The sequence below is a fragment of the Lithobates pipiens genome, unplaced genomic scaffold (assembly GCF_037356315.1).
Source record: "Lithobates pipiens isolate NorthernLeopardFrog02 unplaced genomic scaffold, aLitPip1_a1.2 Scaffold_8, whole genome shotgun sequence".
Lineage (NCBI taxonomy): Eukaryota > Metazoa > Chordata > Amphibia > Anura > Ranidae > Lithobates > Lithobates pipiens.
The window spans coordinates 122,721,720-122,746,270 of NW_027507903.1; the positions used below are offsets into that span (position 1 = coordinate 122,721,720).

The 24,551-nt window shown below is 42.6% G+C and overlaps 1 protein-coding gene across 1 annotated transcript in view; it reads left to right on the forward strand.

Annotated features, from left to right (window-relative positions):
- SEC11A (SEC11 homolog A, signal peptidase complex subunit) overlaps window positions 1-24,551 on the forward strand; it is a 54,422-nt gene that overhangs the window by 12,213 nt on the left and 17,658 nt on the right. The window contains exons 2-4 of the mRNA XM_077468350.1: window positions 7,396-7,505; window positions 19,350-19,499; window positions 20,415-20,534. Coding sequence (XP_077324476.1) covers window positions 7,396-7,505; window positions 19,350-19,499; window positions 20,415-20,534 — 380 coding nt within the window. The remainder of the gene's footprint in view (window positions 1-7,395; window positions 7,506-19,349; window positions 19,500-20,414; window positions 20,535-24,551) is intronic.

Below are 24,551 nucleotides of genomic sequence, written 5' to 3' on the forward strand. Positions count from 1 at the left end.
ACATGCTATGGGCATAAGTGAAATTACACCCCAAAATAAATTCTGCTGCTTCTCCCGAGGACTTTTTGGGAGCCTAGCCGCGTATGGGACCCCGAAAACCAAGCACTGCCTTCCAGATTTAAATATAAAACGCTACCAAAAAAAACTGTTAGCACTCGCAGGGATCAGGCCTGACTCTGCGAACGCTGCAGTTATGTGTTTAGTGTTTTGTAAGTGACAGTGATCGATCGATACTGCACATGGGTGGGCTGGGCGGAGGGGCAAATCGCAGGTGCTAGCAGGTATCTGGGCTGATCCCGCTAACAATGCGTTTTTTTGGAACCCTAAACTGCTGGGGACGCTAGTATAGATCTGATCAGATATTGATCTGTTCAGATTCTATACCACTAAGGGAGGTGTATGCTTTGCGTGTTGGTGTTAGCGGTACTGGCACTAACCTAGCACTGCCTGGGCGACGCAGACCCTATCTGACCCTAAAACCTAATTGATATCACCCGCCGGGTGATCAGGGGGTTAAACCTTTATTGGGTAATGGTGGGTGCCCTGATGCTATAAAAAGCAAACTAACCAACCAGAGTCACCCGTAACACTTATACGGTGATCACTGGTGAAAGGGTTTACTAGGAGCAATCAGGGGGTTAAAACCTTTATTAGGTAGTATATGGGGGTCCCTGACGCTATATAAATCCCTGACGGGGAACCTAAATAACTAACCAGTGTCACCAGTGACACTTATACGGTGATCGCTGGTGAAAGGGTTAACTCTAGGGGCAATCAGGGGGTTAAAACCTTTATTGGGTAGTATATGGGGGTACCTAATGCTATAAAAACCGGGCGGTGAACCTAAAAAATAATTAGCTAGAAAAACGATTGCTTAGTGATCCTGGCAAAAGGGGGTGAAAAGGTTAACTCTAGGGGCAATCGGGGGTTAAACCTTTATTGGCGGGGGTAGGGGGCTACCCTGGACCTAACACTAACTGCCCTGACAGTGTTTTTTACAGTTACGACTGACACTAAATGCAGTGATCAGTAAATAAATGATCACTGCAATCAGTGACACTGTGACTGGGAGGGGGGGGGGGCGCGGGGGGGATCGGGGGGAATGACAGTGTGCCTATGTGTATCTACATGTCAGTGTAGTGATTGGTGCACATTTACTATGTCTTCTCTCCTCGCAGTCCGGTCAAAAAGACGGCCCCGAGGAGAGTGACATCACTTCCTCCTGCCTGTGTTTACACCACACAGGCAGGGGAAGCTTCTCATTCGCCAGGAGCGATCGATAGGGGATGGCCAGAAACCAACAGCCATCCCCTCATCCCGGATCGCTCCTGAAGCGTAACGGACCGCCGCAGCCAGCAGGAGGGGGTCCGATCGGACCCCCCACCCGCTGTAAGGCGGGTACGTGCTTGTGCCCGTACATGCCATTCTGCCGACGTATAATTACATGTGGCGGTCCTTAAGTGGTTAAGTACCAAAGTTTGGCGCCGTTTCACGAGTGTGCAATTTTAAAGCGTGTCATGTTTATCTGTTTACTCTGCATAACATCTTTCACATTATGCAAAATATGTTTTGTTATTTTTTAATTCATACGTTTTTTTTTTTTTTTTTTTTTATTAACAGGGATGTGTAGACTTTAGATCCACTGTATAACATCGTTTGTAGACACTGTAACATTTGCGCAAACCAATCACTATACATTAGGATTTTCTTTACCAATTATATGTACCAGAATACATATTTGCCTACATTTTTGAAGAAATTCTTTTTTTTTCTATATATATTTTTTTATTTGATATGATTTACATCAGAAAGTCAAAAATACGGTTTTGTTTTTTCAAAATTGTATTTTTATTTTTTTTGTTTATAGCGCAAATTTTGGGTACAAAGTTTCATGTCCGCAACTACCAGTTTAAAGAGGAAGTAAACCCTGATGGGTTTTACTTCCTCTTTGTTTCCCTGCAAAGGTAAAGCATAATGGACTACTATGCATTGCATAGTAGCCCAATATGTGTCACTTACCTGACACAGGAGCCAGCGATGCCACCGATGTCCCCTCTTACACGGAGTGTTCACCTTCTTTCCGGGCATCGTGGCTCCGGCGCTGTGATTGGCCAGTGCCGCAATGATGTCACTCCCGCGCATGCACACGGGAGCCGCCACTAAGGGCATATCGCCGTTAGCAGCGGCATTCTCAGTGCCGTAGACAGCGGTGCCTGTCTTTTTGCAAATATCTCCTAAACCGTGTAGGCTTAGGAGATATTTCTTGGACCTACAGGTAAGCCTTAATCTAGGCTTACCTGTAGGTCAAAGTGGTCTGTAAGGGTTTACAACCACTTTAAGTAATCACACAAAATGGTTTAGTCATAAAGGGGGTAAATCTTACGGCGGTCAATTAAATGGAGACCTTTGCTTAAAATAGATGACCCCTCTTCTTTTAACCACTTGAAGACCGCCTCACACCGATATACTTCGGCAGAAGGGCTCGTACAGACAAACTAACGTACCTGTATGTTGCCCTGTAAGAGGCGCACCCCGGGGCAAGCTCCGTGAGTCAGGTCGTGGCTACTGCAGACTCTGTCGCCGAGGGGATACCAGCGATCGTCTCATGTAGAGGAAGAACGGGGAGATGCTAATGTAAACGAGCATCTCCCCGTTCTGCCTAGTGACGGTGTCACTGATCTCTGCTCCCTGTTATCGGGAGCAGAGATCAGTGACATGGCACATGTAGCCACTCCCTCCCACAGTTAGAAACTCTCCTCAGGACACACTTAACCCCTTAACTGCCCCCTAGTGGTTAACCCCTTCACTGCCAGTGTCATTTACACAGGAATCTGTGCATTTGTATAGCACGATTGCTGTATAAATCACAATGGTGTCAAATGGTGTCCGCTATGTCCGTCATGTTGCAGTCACGATAAATCGCTGATCGCTGCAATTACTAGTAAGAAAAAGCAATTATTAATAAAAATGCCATATAACTATCCCCTATTGTAAGCGCTATAACTTTTGCGCAAACCAATCAATAAACGCTTATTACAATTTTTTTACCAAAAATATGTAGAACATTGGCCTAAACTGAGGAAAAAAGTTTTTTTTTTAAATTTATTTTTGGAGATATTTATTATAGCAAAATGTAAAAAATGCTTTTTTCAAAATTGTCCCTCCTTCTTTTTTTTTTTTTTTTTTTTTTTTTTTTATAGTTTATAGTGCACAAAAACAAAAAAAAAAAAGAGTTGCTCAAATATCACCTAAAGAAAGCTCTACTTGTGGGGAAAAAAGGACATCAATTTTGTTTGGGAGCCACGTCGCACAACCGTGCAATTGTCAGTTAAAGCAACGCAGTGCCGAATCGCAAAAAGTGCTCTGGTCAGGAAGGGGGTAAATTCTTCCGGGGCTCAAGTGGTTAAACTCTTTTCAGACCCGGGCAATCCTGTTCAGCAGATGTATATTATAAGATGCTGCAGTCCTCCGTAGTCACATTTCTTTTGAACATCAATCTTTGAAGATGTTTAAATGAAAGCTGAGCAGATTTCATTTGTATTCATCACAAATTCTTGTTTACATGCAGGATATCTCGGTCTGTCGAAAGCTTGCAATGATCTATCTACTCATTTGTTGCAGGTTGTCACACATTTCTTAATCCTAAATCCAACAGCAAGTGACAATAGATGTGGCTTTTATTAAAATTTCAAAACTTCAGAGGAAAATAGGAACTGAGTAGCCGCTCAGTAAATGAATAACATCAGGGAGAAGACGTGTCGTTTTTACATGTGTGGCTTGCTCACAGATTACTTCTGTAGCATATATTGGTTCTCCAGACTCCGCCAACGCACTCCATTCAGATATTGCCTCCTAAATTGGAAATATGGGGGTAGTTATAACATTACTTTATGTCCTGATGAAATGTGTCGACATCTGACACACCTCACCCTTTTGATCATGTTGATACCCTGTCTTGGGCCCAGTGCATGGCATTCCTTCCCTACAAGTAATTGATAAAAAACAAGCGGTGCACATGATGGGCAACCTGCGCTGGATGATCACTCAATGCATTTATTCTTGGAAATACTGTTGCTGTGTACAGTTACAGTAAAATTAAAGTAACTTACATTCTCTGCCAGAGTATACTGATGGTTTACACTGAAATCGCCTGGATTTGCAGCTTTGGGCGCAGTAAAAACACGGCACAACCTCCTAATTTTACAGCCCTCCAACCAGAAGTATAAACTAGGCTAAAATGCTCGCTCACGCTTCCTTTCTGTCATTTCCCGACAGCTTTCTGCAGGCCTTCTGGCACTTTATCTCCACACCCCTCATCTCTTCAGTCAGACAATCCTTCTCTTTGCAAACTGCTTCCCTTTTAAAGGGGTTGTATACTGAAAAAAAAAAAAACCTTGTAAGACAAAGGCATAATGTTATGTACAGCCTTGAAATAAAAGACCTCTACGAAGTTGCATTCATCAATGTATATTTACTCAGAAAATCAATCTCCGTACAGAGGATCACGTCACTTCCTTTCCAAAGGGAAAGTGATGAAAGTGATGATATTACTCAATTTGTAACAGCGTTTTTATAAGAAAATTATAACATTACAGTCTATGTGTGGGAAAGAGTGAAAATACACAATACATTCCAGGATAATCTATTTCATATTTCACATGGTCATTTTCGCCATAACACAATAACAACTTTAAAGGTCATTCTGACTTTTTGGTAAGTTATGTTATCAACAGGTATTTTCCATAAAAACATTTGAACATCATTTCTGGGAATAATCTCATGTGAAGCAAATAACAAGTAATAACAATAACAATAACAAGTGAATAACAAGATATGTGTTGCAATATTGAGAATACCCAAGAAGAATTAAAAAACATTATATAAAGAAATACATTCTTATATTGAAGGGGAACTCTGGGTTATATACAGATATGTGTTACATATGTCTTCATATCTTGACAATAATCTAGGATGCATCGCATCCTAGCTCATTATAAAATGCTTACCTTGGATTGGGGATATGCAGTTAGCGGACGTCCAGCTGTTGCAAAACTACAAGTTCCATCATGCCTCTGCCTTTGGGTGTCATGCTTGTGGCTATCAGTCTTGTTATGCCTCATGGGACTTGTAGTTCTGCAACAGCTGGAGGTCCACTAATTGCATATCCCTGCCTTAGATCGAAGCAGTTGCAGCGGTCTCCACACACCGCTGTTACCGGCAACATCTATCCCCAGAGTTATTTCCAGATTCGCGGGCTGTGGCGCTGTGATAGCCCGGAGCCGTGATGACGACACTCCAACAAATGCGCACGGGAGCCGCCGATCGCGGCACCGGTCTTGCAGAAATGGCACAGCAGGCCGTTTCTTTAGTGTGCGTGAGCCAATGATGTTGGCGCTAGCGTATATGGTAAATATCTCTTAAACCGTGCAGGTTTAGGAAATATTTACAGTACCTACATGTAAGGCCCCTTTCACACTTGTTCGATTTGTCCTGTGACTTGGGAGTGCTAAGTCACATGACAGGTCGTACCCCATGATTTCCAATGCTAACCATTCATATCTGTGTGGCTGCAAGTCTCAGTGACTTCAAAGTAGTCCCTGCACTACATGTTTGTTTTTGTTTTTTTAATTGAACCTTTACAACCACTTTAAGTCCTGATTGATTACTTCAGCCTGTAATTCTGCAGCACCCCCAGCAGGGATTCGAACCATCATGGGCAGGCTGATTTGTACCCAAGTTGATCCATCGATCGAATTGGGTGCAATCGGCATGTACGATTTTTACATGCAGCTATAGCCACTAGCAATAATCGTGTTCTCCCGGCAAGGACCGCTCCCCATGCTTCATGCCAGGAGAGCACAATAGCGCTGCAGTTGAAATTTTCTTTTCCTGCAGAATAGTGTCATCTATGGCCTGCAGTTAGACTAGGATAGAGTGTTATCTCCCAGATATTCTCCTTTTTCTTTCAGTAGCAGCAGCTCAATGAATGTTAGCATTGTAAAGCTTCTGTCAGCGGTTCCCTCTAGCTGAGCCAAGACATACAATCAAGGCTGGAAATGCACACATTTTAATTACAGAAAGTGACATATCCTTTTTGAGGCCAAGGAATGGGGGAGAGCTCTCAAAGTGGAGTTCCACCCCCCCAGAAAATGTATGTGCTTAAAAAAATAAAAAAACAAACATTTGGGAGCATTTTTTTTTTTTTTTTTACTCACCGCTAAATGCCTATTGCTAGGGGGTCCCTCGTAGTCTGCCTCCTTCAGCACTTGGGCTCCTGACGTCATTTGCCTCAGCTCAGAAAGGGAGATCACCTCTCCCCCCTCCCTCTAGGCGATCATCTGGGACATGTGACGGGTCCCAGATGATTGCACGGGCAGGCGTCTTGCGCAGTGGGTGCCCGGCTGTGGCTTCACAGCCGTGCGCCCACAGTTAAAATGCTGCCGAGCAGAGGGGGAAACGAGCGGGGCTTCGATCCCCAGCATCGCTGGACCCTGAGACAGGTAAGTGTCTGATTTATTAAAAGTCAGCAGCTGCAGTATTTGTAGCTGCTGACTTTTTTTTTTTTTTTTTTTTTTGTGGAAACACCGCCTTAAGGATATGACTGCTCTGAGCTTCAACAGAATAGCAGCTTCCAACAAGAAGAAATTGAAGCAATTCTGGAGTAAATTACAGCACACACTAATTTTTATGAAAATCCCTCCTAATATAAGGCCAAATAAATAAAATTCACTATTTTATAAAAGTCCGACTTGCAGAAGGTGCTTTTGAATTAATAAAAAGCAATGCAAGTGTTCACGTGCCGCCCCAATCTTCACCACTGTACACACCGAGAAAGATATTTAGGCCACTTACCAGATATTTAGACCTCTGATTACAGGAGGTCTTGCATCACTTTGGCTGACAAAACCACAGTGGATGGAAGGGGGAAAAAAACCAATAACTGCTCACATAGACAGAAATAACATCAGCATATCTCTGAGATCATGGTCAGCGCCCCAGTGGGCATGATGTTATCACTGCTATAGCTCTGCCCTATGCGTTTCGTCCAAACGGACATAGTCGCTGGGGAAGTGGAGATCAGAGTGTGTACATACATTGGTCCAAGCAGGAGTATGTAACAAAAAAACAAAACAAAACACAGGCAAACATATCAGAAAAGTCACTTGACATTACCTGTATACTTGTTCCAACTCTTGGGTTAAAAGTACTGAAGCAAGTGGTTAGCATGACAGCCAGATAAACCACATCAGAGATAGAGGTCAGCAGTGACAGCTGGTTCATCTTAATACTAGTTCCTGGCATTATTTGCATTCATCTTTATTTTACCATATGGAAGTATTTTGATCGGTGACCTTATAAAACACAGTAAAAAGCATTGTTTTCTTTTCTTTTCAGTTGTACTATCAAGTGTTAAACTTTGGTATGATTGTATCCTCTGCACTGATGATCTGGAAAGGTCTCATGGTAGTCACTGGCAGCGAGAGTCCTATAGTTGTTGTTCTGAGGTATGTATAAGTACTTTTTATATACTTGGGGTGTTGTTACTGTGTATTTCAGTTTATGATCTTTGTAAAGATGTTTGATTGCAACAATGCTATCCCCAATATTTGCCACCTTAAGAAAAAAGGATGTTGAGAAACATGTCTGATGTAAACGTTGCAGATATATTTTCTATTAAAGTGGTAGTAAACCATTACATATGACCAGTGAAGTAACTTGGGTGTTACACAGAAATGAAACATATCTTCCTACATGAGTTGTACCTGTCTATTTCAAAGGGCTGAATTACAAAGCTTGTTTGAAAGTTCAGAAAAAAGGGCGGAGAGCTGAAGAAACACTCAGTGAGGTGAGCTCTGAAATCTGATTGGAGGCAGTGGACACCCTTCCCTCCACACAGTACATAGAAACATAGCTGAGGCTGTCAATGAGCTGGAGATCTCTCCCTTGTCACCTTTTATCTCTTGGTTTCATGAAAGCTTGTCAGAAGTGATTCCTGCTGATAACAGAGGAAGGAAGCAGCAGGCAGAAATGACACAGTGCTTTGGATTCAGGCAAGAACACACTTTAAGGGAATGTGTTTTGTTCATATTTCATGTCTGAGAATTACAACCGCTTTACAGGTTTTTGTGTAAAATTTATATCGGATCACTATTGTGCTGTTAAAGAGGAACTCCTGTCTCCTATGTAAAAATTAAAAGTCAGCTGCTACAAAAACTAGCTGCTGACTTTTAGTAAACAGCCACTCACCTGTGCCACGGACCAGCACTGTGCTCCACTCAGCCATTTTCACCCTGTGTCCTCTCTCCCTGGCTCTGACAGCTTGCGGCTTCACAGATGGATGCACACTGAATGGTCCCTCAGTCTTCTGGGATCTATCGCGTGTCCGAGAAGGCTGCGGGAGGGAGGCGGAGAGGGGAGCTTTCACTTCCAATCACCTAGATGCTCAGAGCAGAAGTGGGAGCAGGTACCCGCTCTCCCCCAAAAGCTCCATTTCATAAACCGGAGTGAGGTGAGGAAACCTTAGAGGAACTACAGTCTGCTCACATAACTTGTAATAAAAACATCTTTGCCATTCTGAAGCTTCCCTCCAACCACTTTGCTTATTTTATGTATACTGTGATTCTGTACTTGCCAAATATGAAAGTCCATTATCCCTTCCTTTTTTACCAGACAAGAAACAGGAAGTGGCCTGTAAGGTATTTACTGGCAGAAAATAAATATTTTACTATCCAAAGTTAAAATAAGGGCAGAAGAAGATTTAGGGCCGGTTCACACTGCAGGCGATGCGAGGCGACACCGACTTGCCTCGCCGCGACCTCAGCGGCAACTTGCAGATGACTTCTGTATAGAAGTCAATGCAAGTCGCCCCGAGGTCGCCCGAAAGTAGTACAGGAACCTTTTTTCTGAGTCGGAGCGACTCGAGTCGCTCCTCTCAGAACGGTTCCATTGTACAGAACGGGGGCGACTTGTCAGATCGAGGCGAGTCGTGTCGCCTCGCATCGCCCGCAGTGTGAACCGGCCCTTAATAGATGGAAAGTTGAAAAAAAATTACGAAAGTTACGCTTTAAAGCGGCACTTCCCCTTTTGGGCGGAGCGCTGCTTTAAAAAGATTTGTGACTGCAAAACGCATAACCTGAATAAATTGCAAAGATTTGATATCTTGGCCAGAACCGTGCATTTCACCCAGAAGTTTTTCTTAATTATTTTAATATTCTTCCTTATTAGCGTTTAGCACTGATATCAGTCAATACAGGGAGAGATGGGGACTTTTTTCAAATCTTGACAATACACGAGGGGTGAACTCGTCAAGTCTAAGCTGGCTTACTACCTTCTCCTTCTGTGCATAAGAGAAGCCTGACATGTGTACAGTATGTAGACGGCTATTGATTATTACTCTTCCTTCATTTCCTGACTGTCATCCTGCTATGATATGACTAATACTTTGAGTAGTGACACTTCACAAGCATAAAGATAACGATTTTTGACTTTTCCCCTGTTCTGAATTGAGTGCCTGCTTTCGTTCATAGATTGCATCTGTTGTGTTAGTGGATTGTGGAGAATAAACTGTATGTTGGTGTTTGAATTCAGGGTAAGATACAACGCAGGATAAAGTCCCCTTTTTCAGTATATGTAGTGCGGTGAATCAACAGGCAAGTTTTGTTTATTTAAAGTACACTTGTCATATCGTGGTACAAATCAAAGTGACACCACAGTTGTGTAGCAGGCTTCCTCTCCAGCCATGTCATACATTCCATTTCCTTTACCTCCTCTCTGGGCTGTCTCAATAGAATGTTGGAGTGAAAATAATATATATTTCTATACAGCTAGGCCCTCCATACATTACCCAACACAGCATTATGCCACGCGCACACAGACCTGGTATTGTAAATAGAACAGGGAGGCACTGAGCACTGCAATATAGGAAGAGGGAGCTGAGCACTTTGCCCCGTAGAAGTTTAGCTTTTTATTTGGGCTGCCATGGCGCAGAGACATGTTTTGTGCCATGCATCTGTGCTGGTACAGAATTATAGCACGTGACCTGTTTCCTTGAAATGTTATATTCTATAACTCTTCTATGCCTCGCATGGTGTGACAGTTTCAAGTACAGATAGGCCTAAGGAAAAGTATTTGTTATCGAAGCAGTTCTTTCTGGTACACTAATGTAGGAATGCTATCTGCAGTATCTCAGCACTGTATGTATATAACATTGATGAAAACCTATTAATACTAAATACTAAAATGTTTCTAATTAATGGAAACCATCTATGTTTTTCTGAGTTGCCGAAGAACTATTTTAAAAAACTTCCATACTGAATTTTGAAACGTATTCTGTTTTGAAAGAATATGGCCAGGAATCGTAGGACTGCTGCTCCTAGCATCTCTTAAAGCGGAACTTCACCCAAAAGGGGAACTTCCACTATTTCTCCTCCTGACAATTTTTTTTTTATGTGGGGGGTCCGCCTGCAACCTTCTGGGACTTCTCACTGGTCCCAGAAGACTGTGGCGCCATTCACTAAGTGCTGCATGGATCTCACATGCGTGATGGGCTGTGAAGCCACAAGAAGTCACAGCTGGCTGCTCAAAGTTGTGATGCTGTGAAGAAACTGGATCGGGTGAGTACAGCGTTGGATATCTGTTTATTGAAAGTTAGCAGCTACAGCTCGTAAACTTGAGTTTTGGAGATCTTGGCATTTTTTTCCAAAGCTCCTAAAGTCCACTTCATAAAAGCCTATGTGTCAATGTACACATAGGCTTTTAGCAGAGTTTAGGAGCTGCTGCGGTTAGGGGAGCTTCAACCTTTCCCTCAACCTACCTCTTCTGAATGCTGAAGAATCTTGTTCATGATGGGAACGTTTTGACTGTGGTCAAAGTAGGCTATATGTACATGAAGCCTTAAAGAAATGACTAAAGCTCCTCATTAACCTCTTGCCGACCTAGTAATGCATATGGCAGCAAAGAGAGTGCCGCACATATGCATCCATTGGCAGCAGTGTTTCTCCACTGAGAGCGCACTTAACCGTTTATTCCCAGCACTGTGACTGAGCTGTCAGCAACTCCCAGTCTCTCTATTAATAATTAGGAGCCAATGGGGCTGGCTGCCAATCATGTGATCCCCTGTGACAGACAATCTCAGTGGTCATGTGATCAGACAGACCTTTGCCTAAGGTGAGTAACGTGCATCAGGTGGCGGGACGGACCTAATGTAAAAAAAAAAAAAAAACTAAAAACAAGAAAAAGGGGGAAAAAAATACCCACCCTATTCCCGCAGAGGAAAATAGGATGGGTGGGAGAGGCGGGATCGTCCTTGGGAGGGTGAAGGTCCTCTTTAAGTAAAAGCCAATGGCTGGTATCACTTTCTTATGAGTCAAAAGTTTTTTAGTGTTCAAAAGGTAAATAGTTACAAAATAAAAAGCCAAGTAGACTATGGCAAAACCGTTCCAATAAAGGTAGTCAAAATAACACCCGGCAAAATGTATATGACCACTACATATCTTCCCAGAGTAAGGTAAAAAAAAACAGCTTTTTAATAGCATAGGAACCAGTAAACAGGTGGTAGCAAAATGCAGATAGCTGACAGTATGGATATTGGCTCATAAAGGCCCAAAGTATAGCGCGCACACTCATTGGGCATCACCCCTAGGTACTTCAATACTGGGTTACTTTACATTTCTAAAACAGGTTAGCCACACTTGAATAAAAGAACGTATGTGAAAACTAAAGAAAGAGAAAGATTGGGGGGAGGGGAGGAAGAGAGAACTTGGCAGTCCAGGAATGTGGATGGATCTCCAGGCCTTATCAAAAATACCTGGTTTTATCCATCAGAACACTCTCAATATTTTCGTTGAGCATAATCCAGGTTAACTTGCACTTCAGTAGGGCTAGGTCAATCACTGGACTCTTCCAAGCCAGGTATCACTTTCAACTCTAAAACTTTTTTTATTTTTTTATTTAATGGCTAATATGGTATAATATCCTGCTGCTGGGATGCATAATGGAACAGGTAAAACGTTTTATTTTATTCTGGAGACCTAGGTATGCTTACATGATCATATTACCTTGTTATGGTTACATGACTTCTGCTAATGGCATCTGAAATCTGATCTGTCAACCTTCAACTGCATGCCTAGCATGGATCTACTTTAACAGGAACCTGTTAGGACAGCAGAAAGGAGAGCCACCATTGCTTACAGGTCGACCGATATTTGGCCATTTTGGAGAAATCTGGCATCGGCCAATTATTATCCAAATTAGGGCGATGTTGCACACTGGCCGTACCTCTGCAGAGTGTGGAGAAGGGAGGAGGAACTCCACAGGCAGAGCAGCGTTGCGGTGTGTGAAACTGTATGGAGAGAGAGAGGAGCTGTCAAAATTGAAATTGGATGTCGGGGGTGAGCGGGACACAGCTATCCAACCCCAGACAATGGGATGGGATCTGGGTGGGCGGCTACATGTGTGGCCCCACCCCGGGTCTCGCCCACCTCCGACATCACGCTGAATTTGTCAGCTCCTCTCTCTCTCTCTCTCTCTTCTCTCTCTCTCTCTCTCTCTCTCTCTCTCTCTCTCTCTCTCTCTCTCTCTCTCTCTCTCTCTCTCTCTCTCTCTCTCTCTCTCTCTCTCTCTCTCTCTCTCTCTCCTCTCTCTCTCTCTCTCTCTCTCTCTCTCTCTCTCTCTTCTCTCTCTCTCTCTCTCTCTCTCTCTCTCTCTCTCTCTCTCTCTCTCTCTCTCTCTCTCTCCCCCCCCCCCCCCCCCCCCATACACTTTCACACACCGTGGCGCTGCAGAGGGCATTCAGTTTCACAGTTACACTATCAGCTGTTAAACCTGCCAGTGCCATATGCCAAATAAAATCTGCCTAAAATATTAGGCGCAAAAATCTGCATCATATATCGGCCATCAGCTACCCTGATTTCTAAATATCGGCATCGGCCAGAGAAAAACCCATATTGGTCAACCTCTACCATTGCTGGCTTGTTTTTTTGAAGGTGCGGGCTGTGCTGTTGTCCTTACTACTTAGTTACTCACTGCCCCAGAGCCAGCAGCTCCTGAACTGATCAGAGCAGCAATAGAAATTGTAAGCAGGAGGAAGGTCCTGGGCCCCTTTTTGGTTCTGATGTCATATGAGTTCTGGGAAACATTCCCCTCATTCTGTCAGGTGCCACTACATCTGAGGTCTGATGAGTGAATTTTAGAGAGGGAATAGGAAACTTCAGCTGTAGGCAATTTTTATCTTGGAGGTGATAGATGATTGTAGTGAGGGTATTTTTGAAGTGGGGTTATTTTGCTTGGGAAGGGGGTGGATTGTGGGTTAGTTTCTCCTGACTTTTTCCCTGCCTGTGTGCTGCTTGTGCACCAAGTAATTCACACCTCTGTGCTGCCTGTGCACTACATACTACAGGCCTGTGCGCTACGGTGGGGAAAATAATTTGATCCCCTGCCGATTTTGTAAGTTTGCCAATTAAGGGTCTATCATTTTTATCATGAGTGTATTTTAAATGATGGAGACAGACTATCAACCAAAAATCCAGAAAAAACACAATACCAATGTTATAAATGTAGTTACAGTTCAGTGAGTAAAATAAGTCTTTGATCCCCAAGCAAAACATGACTTGGTACTTGGTTGAGAAACCCTTGTTGGCAAGCACAGAGGTAAGACGTTTCTTGTAGTTGGTTACCAGGTTTTGCACATCTCAGGAGGGATTTTGGTCCACTCTTCTTTACAGATCTTCTCTCAAGCCTTGAGGTTTCTTGGCTGTCTCTTGGCAACTCGAAGTTTCAGCTCCCTCCCATCATTTTTCTATAGGATTAAGGTCTGAAGACTGGCTAGGCCAGTCCATCACCTTAATGTGCTGCTTCTTGAGGCACTACTTTGTTGCCTTGGTAGTATGTATTGGGTTAGTGCCATGCTTGAAGACCCATCCGGAACCCATCTTCAGTGTTCTGGCTGTAGGAAGAAGGTTCTCATCCAAGTTTTTACAATACATGGCCCTGTTCATTAGCCCTCAATGCAGCAATGTCTGCCTGCACCTTTTAGCAAAGAAACAGCCCCATAGCATAATGTTTCCACCTTCGTGCTTGACTGTAGGGATGGTGTCTTTAGGGCCATAGTCTGCATTTTTCTTCCTCCAAACATGGCAAGTCGTGATAATGCCAAAGAGCTCAATTTTGGTGTCCTCTGACCACAGCACAATCCTTCTCTGAATTCTTTAGATGTTCATTGGCAAACTTCAGATGGGCCTGTGCATGTGCCTTCTTGAGGAGGAGGACCTTGTGGACCCTGCAGGATTTCAATCCATGGTGATGCATTGTATTACCAATACTTTGTTTGACTGGTCCCAACTGCCTTGATCATTCACAAGCTCCTCCCGTGTAATTCTGGGCTGATCCATCACTTTTCTCATGATCATCCTTTACCTATGAAGCAAAATATTGCATGGAGCTCCAGACTGAGGGCTATTGATGGTTATTTTGTATTTTTTCTATTTGCAAATAATCGCTCCAACAGTCATCTCCTTCTCACCCGAGCATCTTATTGATGGTCTTGTAGCCCATTCCAGCTTTGTGCAGGTCTACAATCTTGTTCCTGACATCCTTTGACAGCCCTTTGGTCTTGTCCATGATGGTGAGGTTTGAATGGAAAAAGATTCTGTGGACAGGTGTCCTTTTTAGACACAATGAGTTGTCGTTAGGAACACCTTAAAGCGGAGTTCCACCCAAAAGTGGAACTTCTGCTTTAAGAACTCCTTGCCCCCTTGCATGCCATGTCTGTCATATCGTCATTTTTCAGGGGGGCTGGGGGGGGGGTTGAGTACCTGGTTTTCAAATGTCCCACTTCCTCCTTCCATTGCCTTGCCGCCTGCAATCTTCTGGGGCACGTCACAGGTCCCAGAAGATTTCCTGGCCACAGAGCGCAGTGCGCATCCGGCTGTGAAGCCGCTAGCTGTCACAGCTGGGTGCCCACACTTGCAATGACGGACTGCTGAGAGGTGGGGGAGAGGAGCGAGGCTTCAGGCAGCTGCATCGCTGAACCGTGGGAAAGGTGAGTGTCTGATTAATTTTATTAAGTCAGCAGCTACACTTTTTGTAGCTGCTAACTTTTAATACACTTATAAACGAGTGGAACTCTGCTTTAAATTTACAGGACTAATCTGTTTACGACAGTCTGTGGGAGCCAAAATGAATGTTGGTAGGGGGGATCAATACTTATTTTACTGTTAACTCCATTTATAAAATTTTTGTTTTTTTCTTTATTTTTGGTTGATTTTCTGTCTTTATCGTTTAAAATACACTTATGATAAAAACTGAAACTTCCTTTCTTGTAAGTGGGGAAACTTACAGAATCTGTTGGATCAAATAAGTAATTTCCCCACTGTATGTACTGCAGTCCCCCTGTGTGTTGGGTACCACTGACCTATCCCTGCACTCTTAAAACTTTCCTTGATTTTTTTTTTTTTTTTTTTTATGCCAAATTGGGTTATTGCCTTTTAAAAAGAAACAAAAAACAAAACACTGCACTTTGAGTTTTGATGTCTTCCATGTTATGCAGGTAAATCTTACTCCAGCGGTGCCTACCCCTGTACTAGAGGGTGAAGCCAAGACCCAGACCCGCCTCGGAGTCTGTACCTTCTGAAGCCTTTCAGAAAATGAGCAGCTCCCATACCTCTTGAAAGGTTCATCTAAACTTCTGAGTAGTTGTAACCTTTGCTCCTATTGCATATGGAAACTAAGCAAACAAGGTCCTTAAACTTGGAGATGTTGGCATCTATATACTATATCTTCTTGTCAAATGCCACTGGTTCTGAGTTTTTTCATAGCCCTGTGAGCAGGAAATGGTACAATTAGTGACAGTGCTTCTCTAGGCTTTGTAAATGTTAAATCTAGGACCGATTTAGAGAAGTTCTTTTGGATTTATCTCTGTACTTCTCAGATTAATAGCCCTGTGTTTATTATCTTTGCTTCATCGATGGTAGCTAATCGGAATTATGCTAATTTTACAGATAATATTCATTTTGAGATGACTCTGTTCTCTCCTCGAGCTTTCATTGCTAATCACCTTACCCTTTTACTTATCACAATTGGCCATTTTATTTATTTCTATTTCCTCCAGCCCTGGTGCATAGATCTATTTACTGTGATTGATGGCTTAATAAAGCAAATACTTGCGAAACCTGACATCTCAAATTAGTGCAGATTACCTTTTAAAGGTCAGTTAGACGTGTTGTCTGGTCTTGATATGATGTACCCTTCTGTTTGTGTAAATATCAGGAAGCATGTTTGTGAAGTGGCAGCATGTTCAGTCTATAAGAGCAATCGGGGAAGGTGGCTGTAAAATGCTAACAAAAGGTTTTATGTGTTTTTCCTAAAGCACGGATTTGAAAAGCAAATAGTCCGTTCTTCAAGATAGGAACCTGCTTGCCTTTTGACACCACAGACAAACGCAGGGGTTATTTGATGTAAATCTATACCTCACATTACTTATTGCATAGAAACTTTGGAGGGAATGTGCAGAATACACAGTACTCGTTTGGAAAATTTTGGTTTAAAACTTTTAGGCACTTGTGGGAAAAAATGCTGTAATTCTTCTGATCCTACCATCTGAATGTCGCAGCTGAAATCTAGACTCCTCAGACCAGGCAATGTTTTGCCAATAGTCTATTGCAGCCTTTCTCAACCTTTTCAACACAGAGGAACCCTTGAAATAGTTCTCCGGTCTTGGGGAACCCCTGCTAAAAATTAGAAATCTACAACTCGTGATACAATAGTGTGATGGTCAGTGGAAAGAATGGTCATTGAGAAGAATAATCTTACAGCTAGCTAAAAAGATCATTGGTGTGAGTGGGAACTTATCTGAGAGGCATAAATTGCCCAATGCTGAAGGAACCCCTAGCAACCTTTGGAGGAACCCTAGGGTTGCACGGAACCCTGGTTGAGAATCGCTGGTCTATTGTCTGATTGTGGTGCGAAATTGTAGCCTCCGTTTCCTGTTCTTAGCTGACAGGACTGGCACCTGGTGTGGTCTTCTGCTAGTGTAGCCCATCTGTTTTAAGGTTCGATGTGTTGTGCGTTCAGAGATATTCTGCATACTTTGGTAACTTGTAACGAGTGGTTATTTGAGTTACTGTTGCCTTTCTAGCATCTCAAACCAGTCTGCCCATTCTGGTCTGACCTCTGACATTAACGAAGCATTTTCATCCACACAACTGCCGCTCGCTGGATATTTTCTTTTTCAGACCATTCTTTGTAAACCCTAGAGATGGTTGTGCATGAAAATTCCAGTATAGCAGCAGTTTTTAAATGCTCAGACCAGCCCATCTGGCACCGACCATGCCACGTTCAAGTAACTTAAATCACATTTCTTCCCCATTCTGATGCTCCGTTTGGACTTCAGTGAGTCGTTTTCACCACATCTAGATGCCTAAATGCATTGTGTTGCTGCCATGTGATTGGCTGATTAGCAATTTGTGTTACCAAGCAATTGAACAGGTGTACCTAATAAAGTGGTTGTGAGGGTATATGAGGCAGTTATTTGACAGTACATGGCAAAACTCTGCTTCCTGCTTAGTGGCGCTGCATAATATACCCCTTTGAACTTCCGATCTATCTGTAAATCTCCCAGGCATGTTTGGTGAGATTGTAGATATCATTTGCAATCTTACTGGAAAAACCCAAAAGACAGAGACCTTGTGATCTTTTTCTTGTGCTTTGGGCTGCCGGTCATGTATGACAGAGGTCCTCTTTCTTCTTTTTTTTTAATCAGAATAATGATTGAGTAATGATGACATGGGACGCCCTGTTTATTGCACTTTGATAATGCGGCCTCTATGATAACTATCACTTGTCCAATGTCTGCTACAGAATCAGATCTTGAAACTTTAATAGCCACTTCATTTTTTTTTATTTTTTTTTTATTTGTTTTTAATAAACTTACAGCTTAAGTCAGACCTACTTGCTTTGGGCAACAAATATATAGCTAGGCTCTTCCATTTAGTGCAGTTTGGCTGGGAAGCGATAGAATACTGACTCCAAAATAGATGACACAAATAGAGATGCATTACTGCAAGGCAACTTCTACAAAAGCAGATTGTTTTGTAATAGGTTTTTAGCCTGGAAGATAATTCATACAACCCTTGTGGAGACGTATAAACCAAAATAACAAATAAAAATGCAAAAGTATTTCTATTGTGCATTAACAATTTAAGCAAATTTTTGTTAATGGTGTAATGGTTAAGCCCATAGGTTGCTCTGTGATATTATTATTTATGGGGTTTGTTTATATGCTAAGGGGTTGTGTATTTATTTCCATTTTTTTTTCTGTTCTCTATCTGTGTTGGATTTATAAAAAAAAAGTAATCTGGTATGTGAAGGTGCCTAGGCAGTTGTGTGCCTACAACCTCGTAACTAGCTGTATATCTGGAAGGTCAATACCGTGCTGCTTGCTGTATCTCTTACTCTTATATAAAGAAAGGGGTACAAAGACACCACTCAGGCATAGTAAAGCTGGCCATACACTTAATTTTGTACTTCAGCCTGCTAAATGAAGAAAAACTAACTTCTGTCAAAGGGGGTGTTCATGAATTCACCAAAGTTCAATCGATCCCTGTTGGACCATCAGTGGGATTTTTTATATAAATCCCAGTTTATTATGTGAGGCTTTACATGTTTTTTCATAAACTTGCCTCTGTGTGGTATCGGATGTAAGGGGACATAGGTTAATGGAGAAATGTATCCATTTTCTTTTTATTTAAGTAGCTGGGATCCACCTGGCTCTACCTTTCATGATGCTGATGAGAGTTGGAGTCAGCCACACCTGCCCCTTTCCCAGCCTGATTCTCCAGCGAGTGCTGAAAGCAGTGATTGACAGTCACTGTTCTTTGTTGCATGCAGACCAAGAACTCACTGATCAGTGGTTATGTGATTGGGTGAAAGGTTTTGGTCTTTTTTTGCCAGCATGGGACAGCAGCAGCATGGAGGGGAGTATGTGTTCTTGGGGGGGGGGGGGGGGGGGTGTACCCTATAATTTTCTTTTAACATCTGTATTTCATGGCAGTCTTTCAGACAGGTCAGTTCTTTATTTTGCTTTTGATTTGCTCCTCCTTTTCCAGTTGGATAGATGCAGGGAAGTGACAAGACTGTATTATCTCTAATGGACAGTGTTGTCACCCTTCTTTCCGGCTCTGCAGGATGCAAATTTAGAATCTAGAATTATACATATTTTGGCAGGTAAAACTGTTCAGAGGTATTAAATTGCTATTTTAGTCAGATATCAGGTTGAATATGCTCTGCTTTTGAAATGTTCTACCTCCAATTTCCTAATTCAAAATCATGTTAACTCTACATCATCTTCCCTGCAGTGGCAGCATGGAGCCCGCATTCCACAGAGGGGACTTGCTTTTCTTGACCAATCGCGTGGATGATCCTATCAGAGTGGGTGAAATAGTGGTCTTCAGAATAGAAGGAAGAGAGATACCAATTGTACATCGTGTTCTGAAAATTCATGAAAAGTGAGTGCCTGCTTAAGTTATTGAAATCCATGAGCAGTTAGATTCTTAGTGATCATGTTCTGATCTTGATTTTCTTGGGTATCGATCCTACTGAAGTGCAGGCACTATGTGGAGCCAACTTGTACCTTGGTTGTTCTTTAGATAGATCCCATGGAATCCCAGTGTGGCTATTTGTGCAACCTAGCCGATGTTCATTGGCAGCACATGCGACTCAATGTTTCTTCCCTTGTGAAAACAAAGAATAAGCATACTCTGTGATTTTATCACAATTTGGTAAAAAGCCATTTGAAATGGTAATGGGAATCCCATCACACACCAGTCTACCCATCCCAGACCTAACCAGGACTTAAAGTGAAAATCCATGCAAAAACTAAAATCCCTGCATCTATAGCCACCAACAGTCTAATGCTAACTTATCTAGCCCAGAAAAGAAAAAAAAATCAGTATACATACCTTTTCTACAGACGATCCGACCCGATCTCCAGTGGCGGAATCTCTGATCCCACACTGAGCTGTCAGCTGGACACATTCGCCAACGAAAGCCCCATAGTAACTCTACGGGTGTTGTCACTTCCCATTCATCTCATAGCCGTTGTCAGATGTATACTCAGCAGAGCTTTCGCCACTGGAGTTCGGATCAAAATTGCCTGCTGAAAAGATGTGTACTGTTTTTTTTTTTTTTTTTTTTTTTTTCAGGGCTCGATAGGTTAGTGTTAGACTGGTGGCTAAAGATGCAGGGATTTTCATTTTTGCAAGGACTTTCACTTTAACCAAATTGGGCAGTGTACAGCCATACTTTTTATGTGGTGGAAAAACCAGTGCCTTTTATAGGGAAGGACTATATTTGAAACACTTTTTTGTTACATCCCTGTTCTGCATCATATATTGTATTTATAGTAAATGTTTCTGATTAAGGGAAAATGGAGACATCAAATTTCTGACAAAGGGAGACAACAATGCTGTGGATGATCGAGGGTTGTACAAGCAGGGACAGAACTGGCTGGAGAAGAAGGATGTGGTGGGAAGGGCAAGAGGGTAAGTCTATAAACCGATAACAATGCTCTACAAAATTATGCCTATCACTGGAAAATGTACAGCATTTCTACATAGGGTAAAGACCGTTGTGGGATGTATTCCCTGAAATTTGTTAGCCAATGAGATAAAAGAAATCTGCTGTATGATTGCTGTCGATACAGAATGCACAGTATAAGCAATAACAACTTTTTTTTTTTTTTTTGTATTCCTTCTAGTAGTTTTGAAATGGGATTATTTTTAAAGTGTAACAGCTTACTTTTGTAGCTCCTGCTCCTCAAGGCTGTTATATACATGCAAGCAGTTTAGACAACTTCGTTAGAGTTTGAGGTTTTGTCAATTGGCCAATCTTATGAGCAAAAATTTTAATTTCTGAGGGCAGTCGGCATATCATATTGTGAGTATTTAGTGTTGCCAATTTCACAAGTATTCGACATTTGAATTATTGGTCCTTTTATAAACCCATAGACAATGTTCCTTGTACTGTAACTCTTAGAACACACATTTTTATAGTCCATAAAAAACTATTGCCCAAGCATGGAAATCCCCATCCCTCAACTGCGAGGTAGCTAATCACAGGTGCAATTTAGGGCCCTCTGTATTTCCCTTCCCTCCTTTCATTTTTGTCTCGCACTCCTTTCCTCCTCACCCCTAAACCTTCTCTGGCCCTCCTCTTTTTCTGGTATGGTATCCAAGTTTTGTAGGCACACTGATGTACTATAATTCAACCACTACTGTAGCCTCTGAGCTAATGTATTACACTACATGTCAATAAAATAATTTTAGGTGACTAGAGACTGGAATAGGAATTTTTTAATGACTGCTCCAAAAGGACCTTGAACATGAAGGTTATCATGCTTTACATCATTAACAGTAGACGGTTTCGTTAAAAATGTTGCTGTACTCATGCTGGAAGCGTTTTCTACATGCGTTGCCTGAAAATATATTGTAGGATGTATACAGTATCTCACAAAAGTGAGTACACCCCTCACGTTTTTGTAAACATTTTATTATATCTTCTTATGTGACAACACTGAAGAAAGTACACTTTGCTACAATGTAAAGTAGTGAGTGTACAGCTTGTATTACAGTGTAAATTTTCTGTCCCCTCAAAATAACTCGACACACAGCCGTTAATGTCTAAAACGCTGCCAACAACAGTGAGTACACCCCTAAGTTAAAATGTACAAATTGGGCCCAAGTAGCCATTTTTCCTCCCCAGTGTCATGTGATCGTTGGTGTTACAAGGTCTCAGGTGTGAATAGGGAGCAGGTGTGTTAAATTTGGTGTTATTGCTCTCACTCGCTCATACTGGTCACTGGAAGTTCAACATGGCACCTCATGGCAAAGAACTCTCTGAGGATCTGAAAAAAAGAATTGGTGCTTTACATAAAGATGGCCTAGGCCAGTGATGGTGAACCTTGGCACCCCAGATGTTTTGGAAATACATTTCCCATGATGTTCAACTACACTGCAGAGTTCAAGAGAATTATGGGAAATGTAGTTTCAAAACATCTGGGGTGCCAAGGTTTGCTGTCACTGGCCTAGGCTATAAGAAGATTGCCAAGACCCTGAAACTGAGCTGCAGCACAGTGGCCAAGACCATACAGCGCTTTAACAGGACACTCAGAGCAGGCCTCACCATGGTAGACCAAAGAAGTTGAGTGCACGTGCCCAGTGTTATATCCAGACGTTGTCTTTGGGAAATAAATGTATGAGTGCTGCCAGCATTGCTGCAGAGGTTGAAGAGGTTGGGGGGTCAGCCTGACAGTCCTGAGACCACATGCCGCAGACACTGCATCAAATTGGTCTGCATGGCTGTCATCCCAGAAGGAAGCCTCTTCTAAAGATGATGCATAAGAAAGCCAACAGTTTGCTGAAGACAAGCAGACGGATTACTGGAACCATGTCCTGTGGTCTGATCAAGCATGTGTGGCAGCAAACAGGTGAGGAGTACAAAGACAAGTGTGTCTTGCCTACAGTCAAGCATGGTGGTGGGAGTGTCATGGTCTGGGGCTGCATGAGTGCTGTCAACCCTGGGGAGCTACAGTTCGTTGAGGGAACCGTGAATGGCAACACGTACTGTTAACGAACAGAAGCAGAGCATGATCCCCCTCCCTTTGGAGACTGGGCCTCAGGGCAGTATTGCAACATAAAGACCCCAAATACACCTTCGAGGCGACCACTGCCTTGCTAAAGAAGCTGAGAGTAAAGGTGATGGACTGGCCAAGCATGTCCCCAGACCTGAGCATCTGTGGGGCAATCTTCAAATGGAAGGTGGAGGAGCGCAAACGTCTCTAACATCCACCAGCTCTGTGATGTTGTCGTGGAAGTGGACTCCAGTGGCAACCTGTGAAGCTCTGGTGAATTCAATGCCCAAGAGGGTTAAGGCAGTGCTGAAAAACGATGGTGCCCACACAAAATATTGACACTCTGGGTCCAATTTGGACATTTTCACTTAGGGGTGTACTCACTTTTGTTGCCAGTGGTTTAGACATTAATGGCTGTATGTTGAGTTCTTTTGAGGGGACAGCAAATTTATACTGTTATACAAGCTGTACACACACTACATTGTTGCAAAGTGTCATTTCTTCAGTGTCGCATGAAAAGATATAATAAAATATTTACAAAAATGTGAGCGGTGTACTCACTTTTGTGAGATACTGGGGGTTATTTACTAAAGGTACTTCCAAGTGCACTTGCAGTGCAAAATGGATTTTAAGTCGCTGTAGATCCGAGGGCGACATGCAAGGAAAATAAAAAACAGAATTTTAGCTTCCACATGATTGGATGATGAAATCAGCAGAGCTTCCACTCATTTCAGATCTACCCTTTAGATTGAGAGTGACTGCACTCGCAGTGCGAAATGAATTTGCCTTTCATAAACAACCCCCACTGTATATCGTCTAAGATTGTTGAATGTGTTGCCTCCTACATGATCCTACCTTTATAAGTATCCTCCCCTCACTCTTGTCCCAGGTGCATCCATCACTTCTCTGGGTGCTATGGGGTTGTACTTGCACTTCCTTGAGGGAGGGAGGCAGAAGCTGAAACATGCTACATGTTCCACCCTAAATACGAGTGTAACATGTTTTAAAGGCGAAATTAGCCTTTAAAGCAAAAATACAGTACTAATACTGACATGCGTATTTAGGAACAGGTAAGCAAAAGGGCCTTGCCCTCACCCGAGAGGATATAGATGTTACAGTAGAACTGCTTCAAAGGTCTCCTTTAAACGTTTGGCTGTCATGATCTGCAGGATGAATGAATGATTTCAGTTTGCAACAAAAACAGTGTTTGCATTTACAACCTTCACTGAGCGCAGTGAGAGCCATAGGCTCCTGCTGCTATCAGTCAAATCCTGTGAAGAGGGAGCATTGGGCACAGCCGAGCCACGCTGTGTGCACACACATGTGCCAATGGATGCAATCAGCCCAACTCGGGATCGTGCCAACACGGATACCTCCATAGCACACGGCTTGCTATGGGGTACTTGGAGGAGGAGCTGAGAGCATCGGTGGAGACCAGCAAAGACGAGGTAAAGAACTGCTCTCTACGATATCATTGAACAAAGCAGGCATGTAATCCAATCCATACATTTGATCTCTTGGAGTCTATTGCCCACCCCTCAGTTGGACTGCTTTTGGATGTCTCAACTTGTTGCAACATTTGTATCCCTCAGTGGAGGATAAACAAATATTTCTATAAAGTTCATTGGGGACACGGTTAATTCTAAGAAAGGAGGGTTATGTTGCTGCCTACAGGAGATAAGACAGTCTAGTCTCTTTGGAGAATGGGCATTGGCAAACTTTCTATTTCGCTTGATTATAAAAAGCCTAGCATTTGGATATTTTACTACTCTGTGGAATCTTCCTTTACTGTTCCAAGTGTCACTTTCTCTGTGCATTATCTAGGCAGGGATTTTCTGCAACCATGTCAGACTTCATGGTTAAAATCACTTCTGTGATGGCAAGCTCAGAACACAGGAGATTCATTATTAGAAAGGTTGGGAGCCTGATT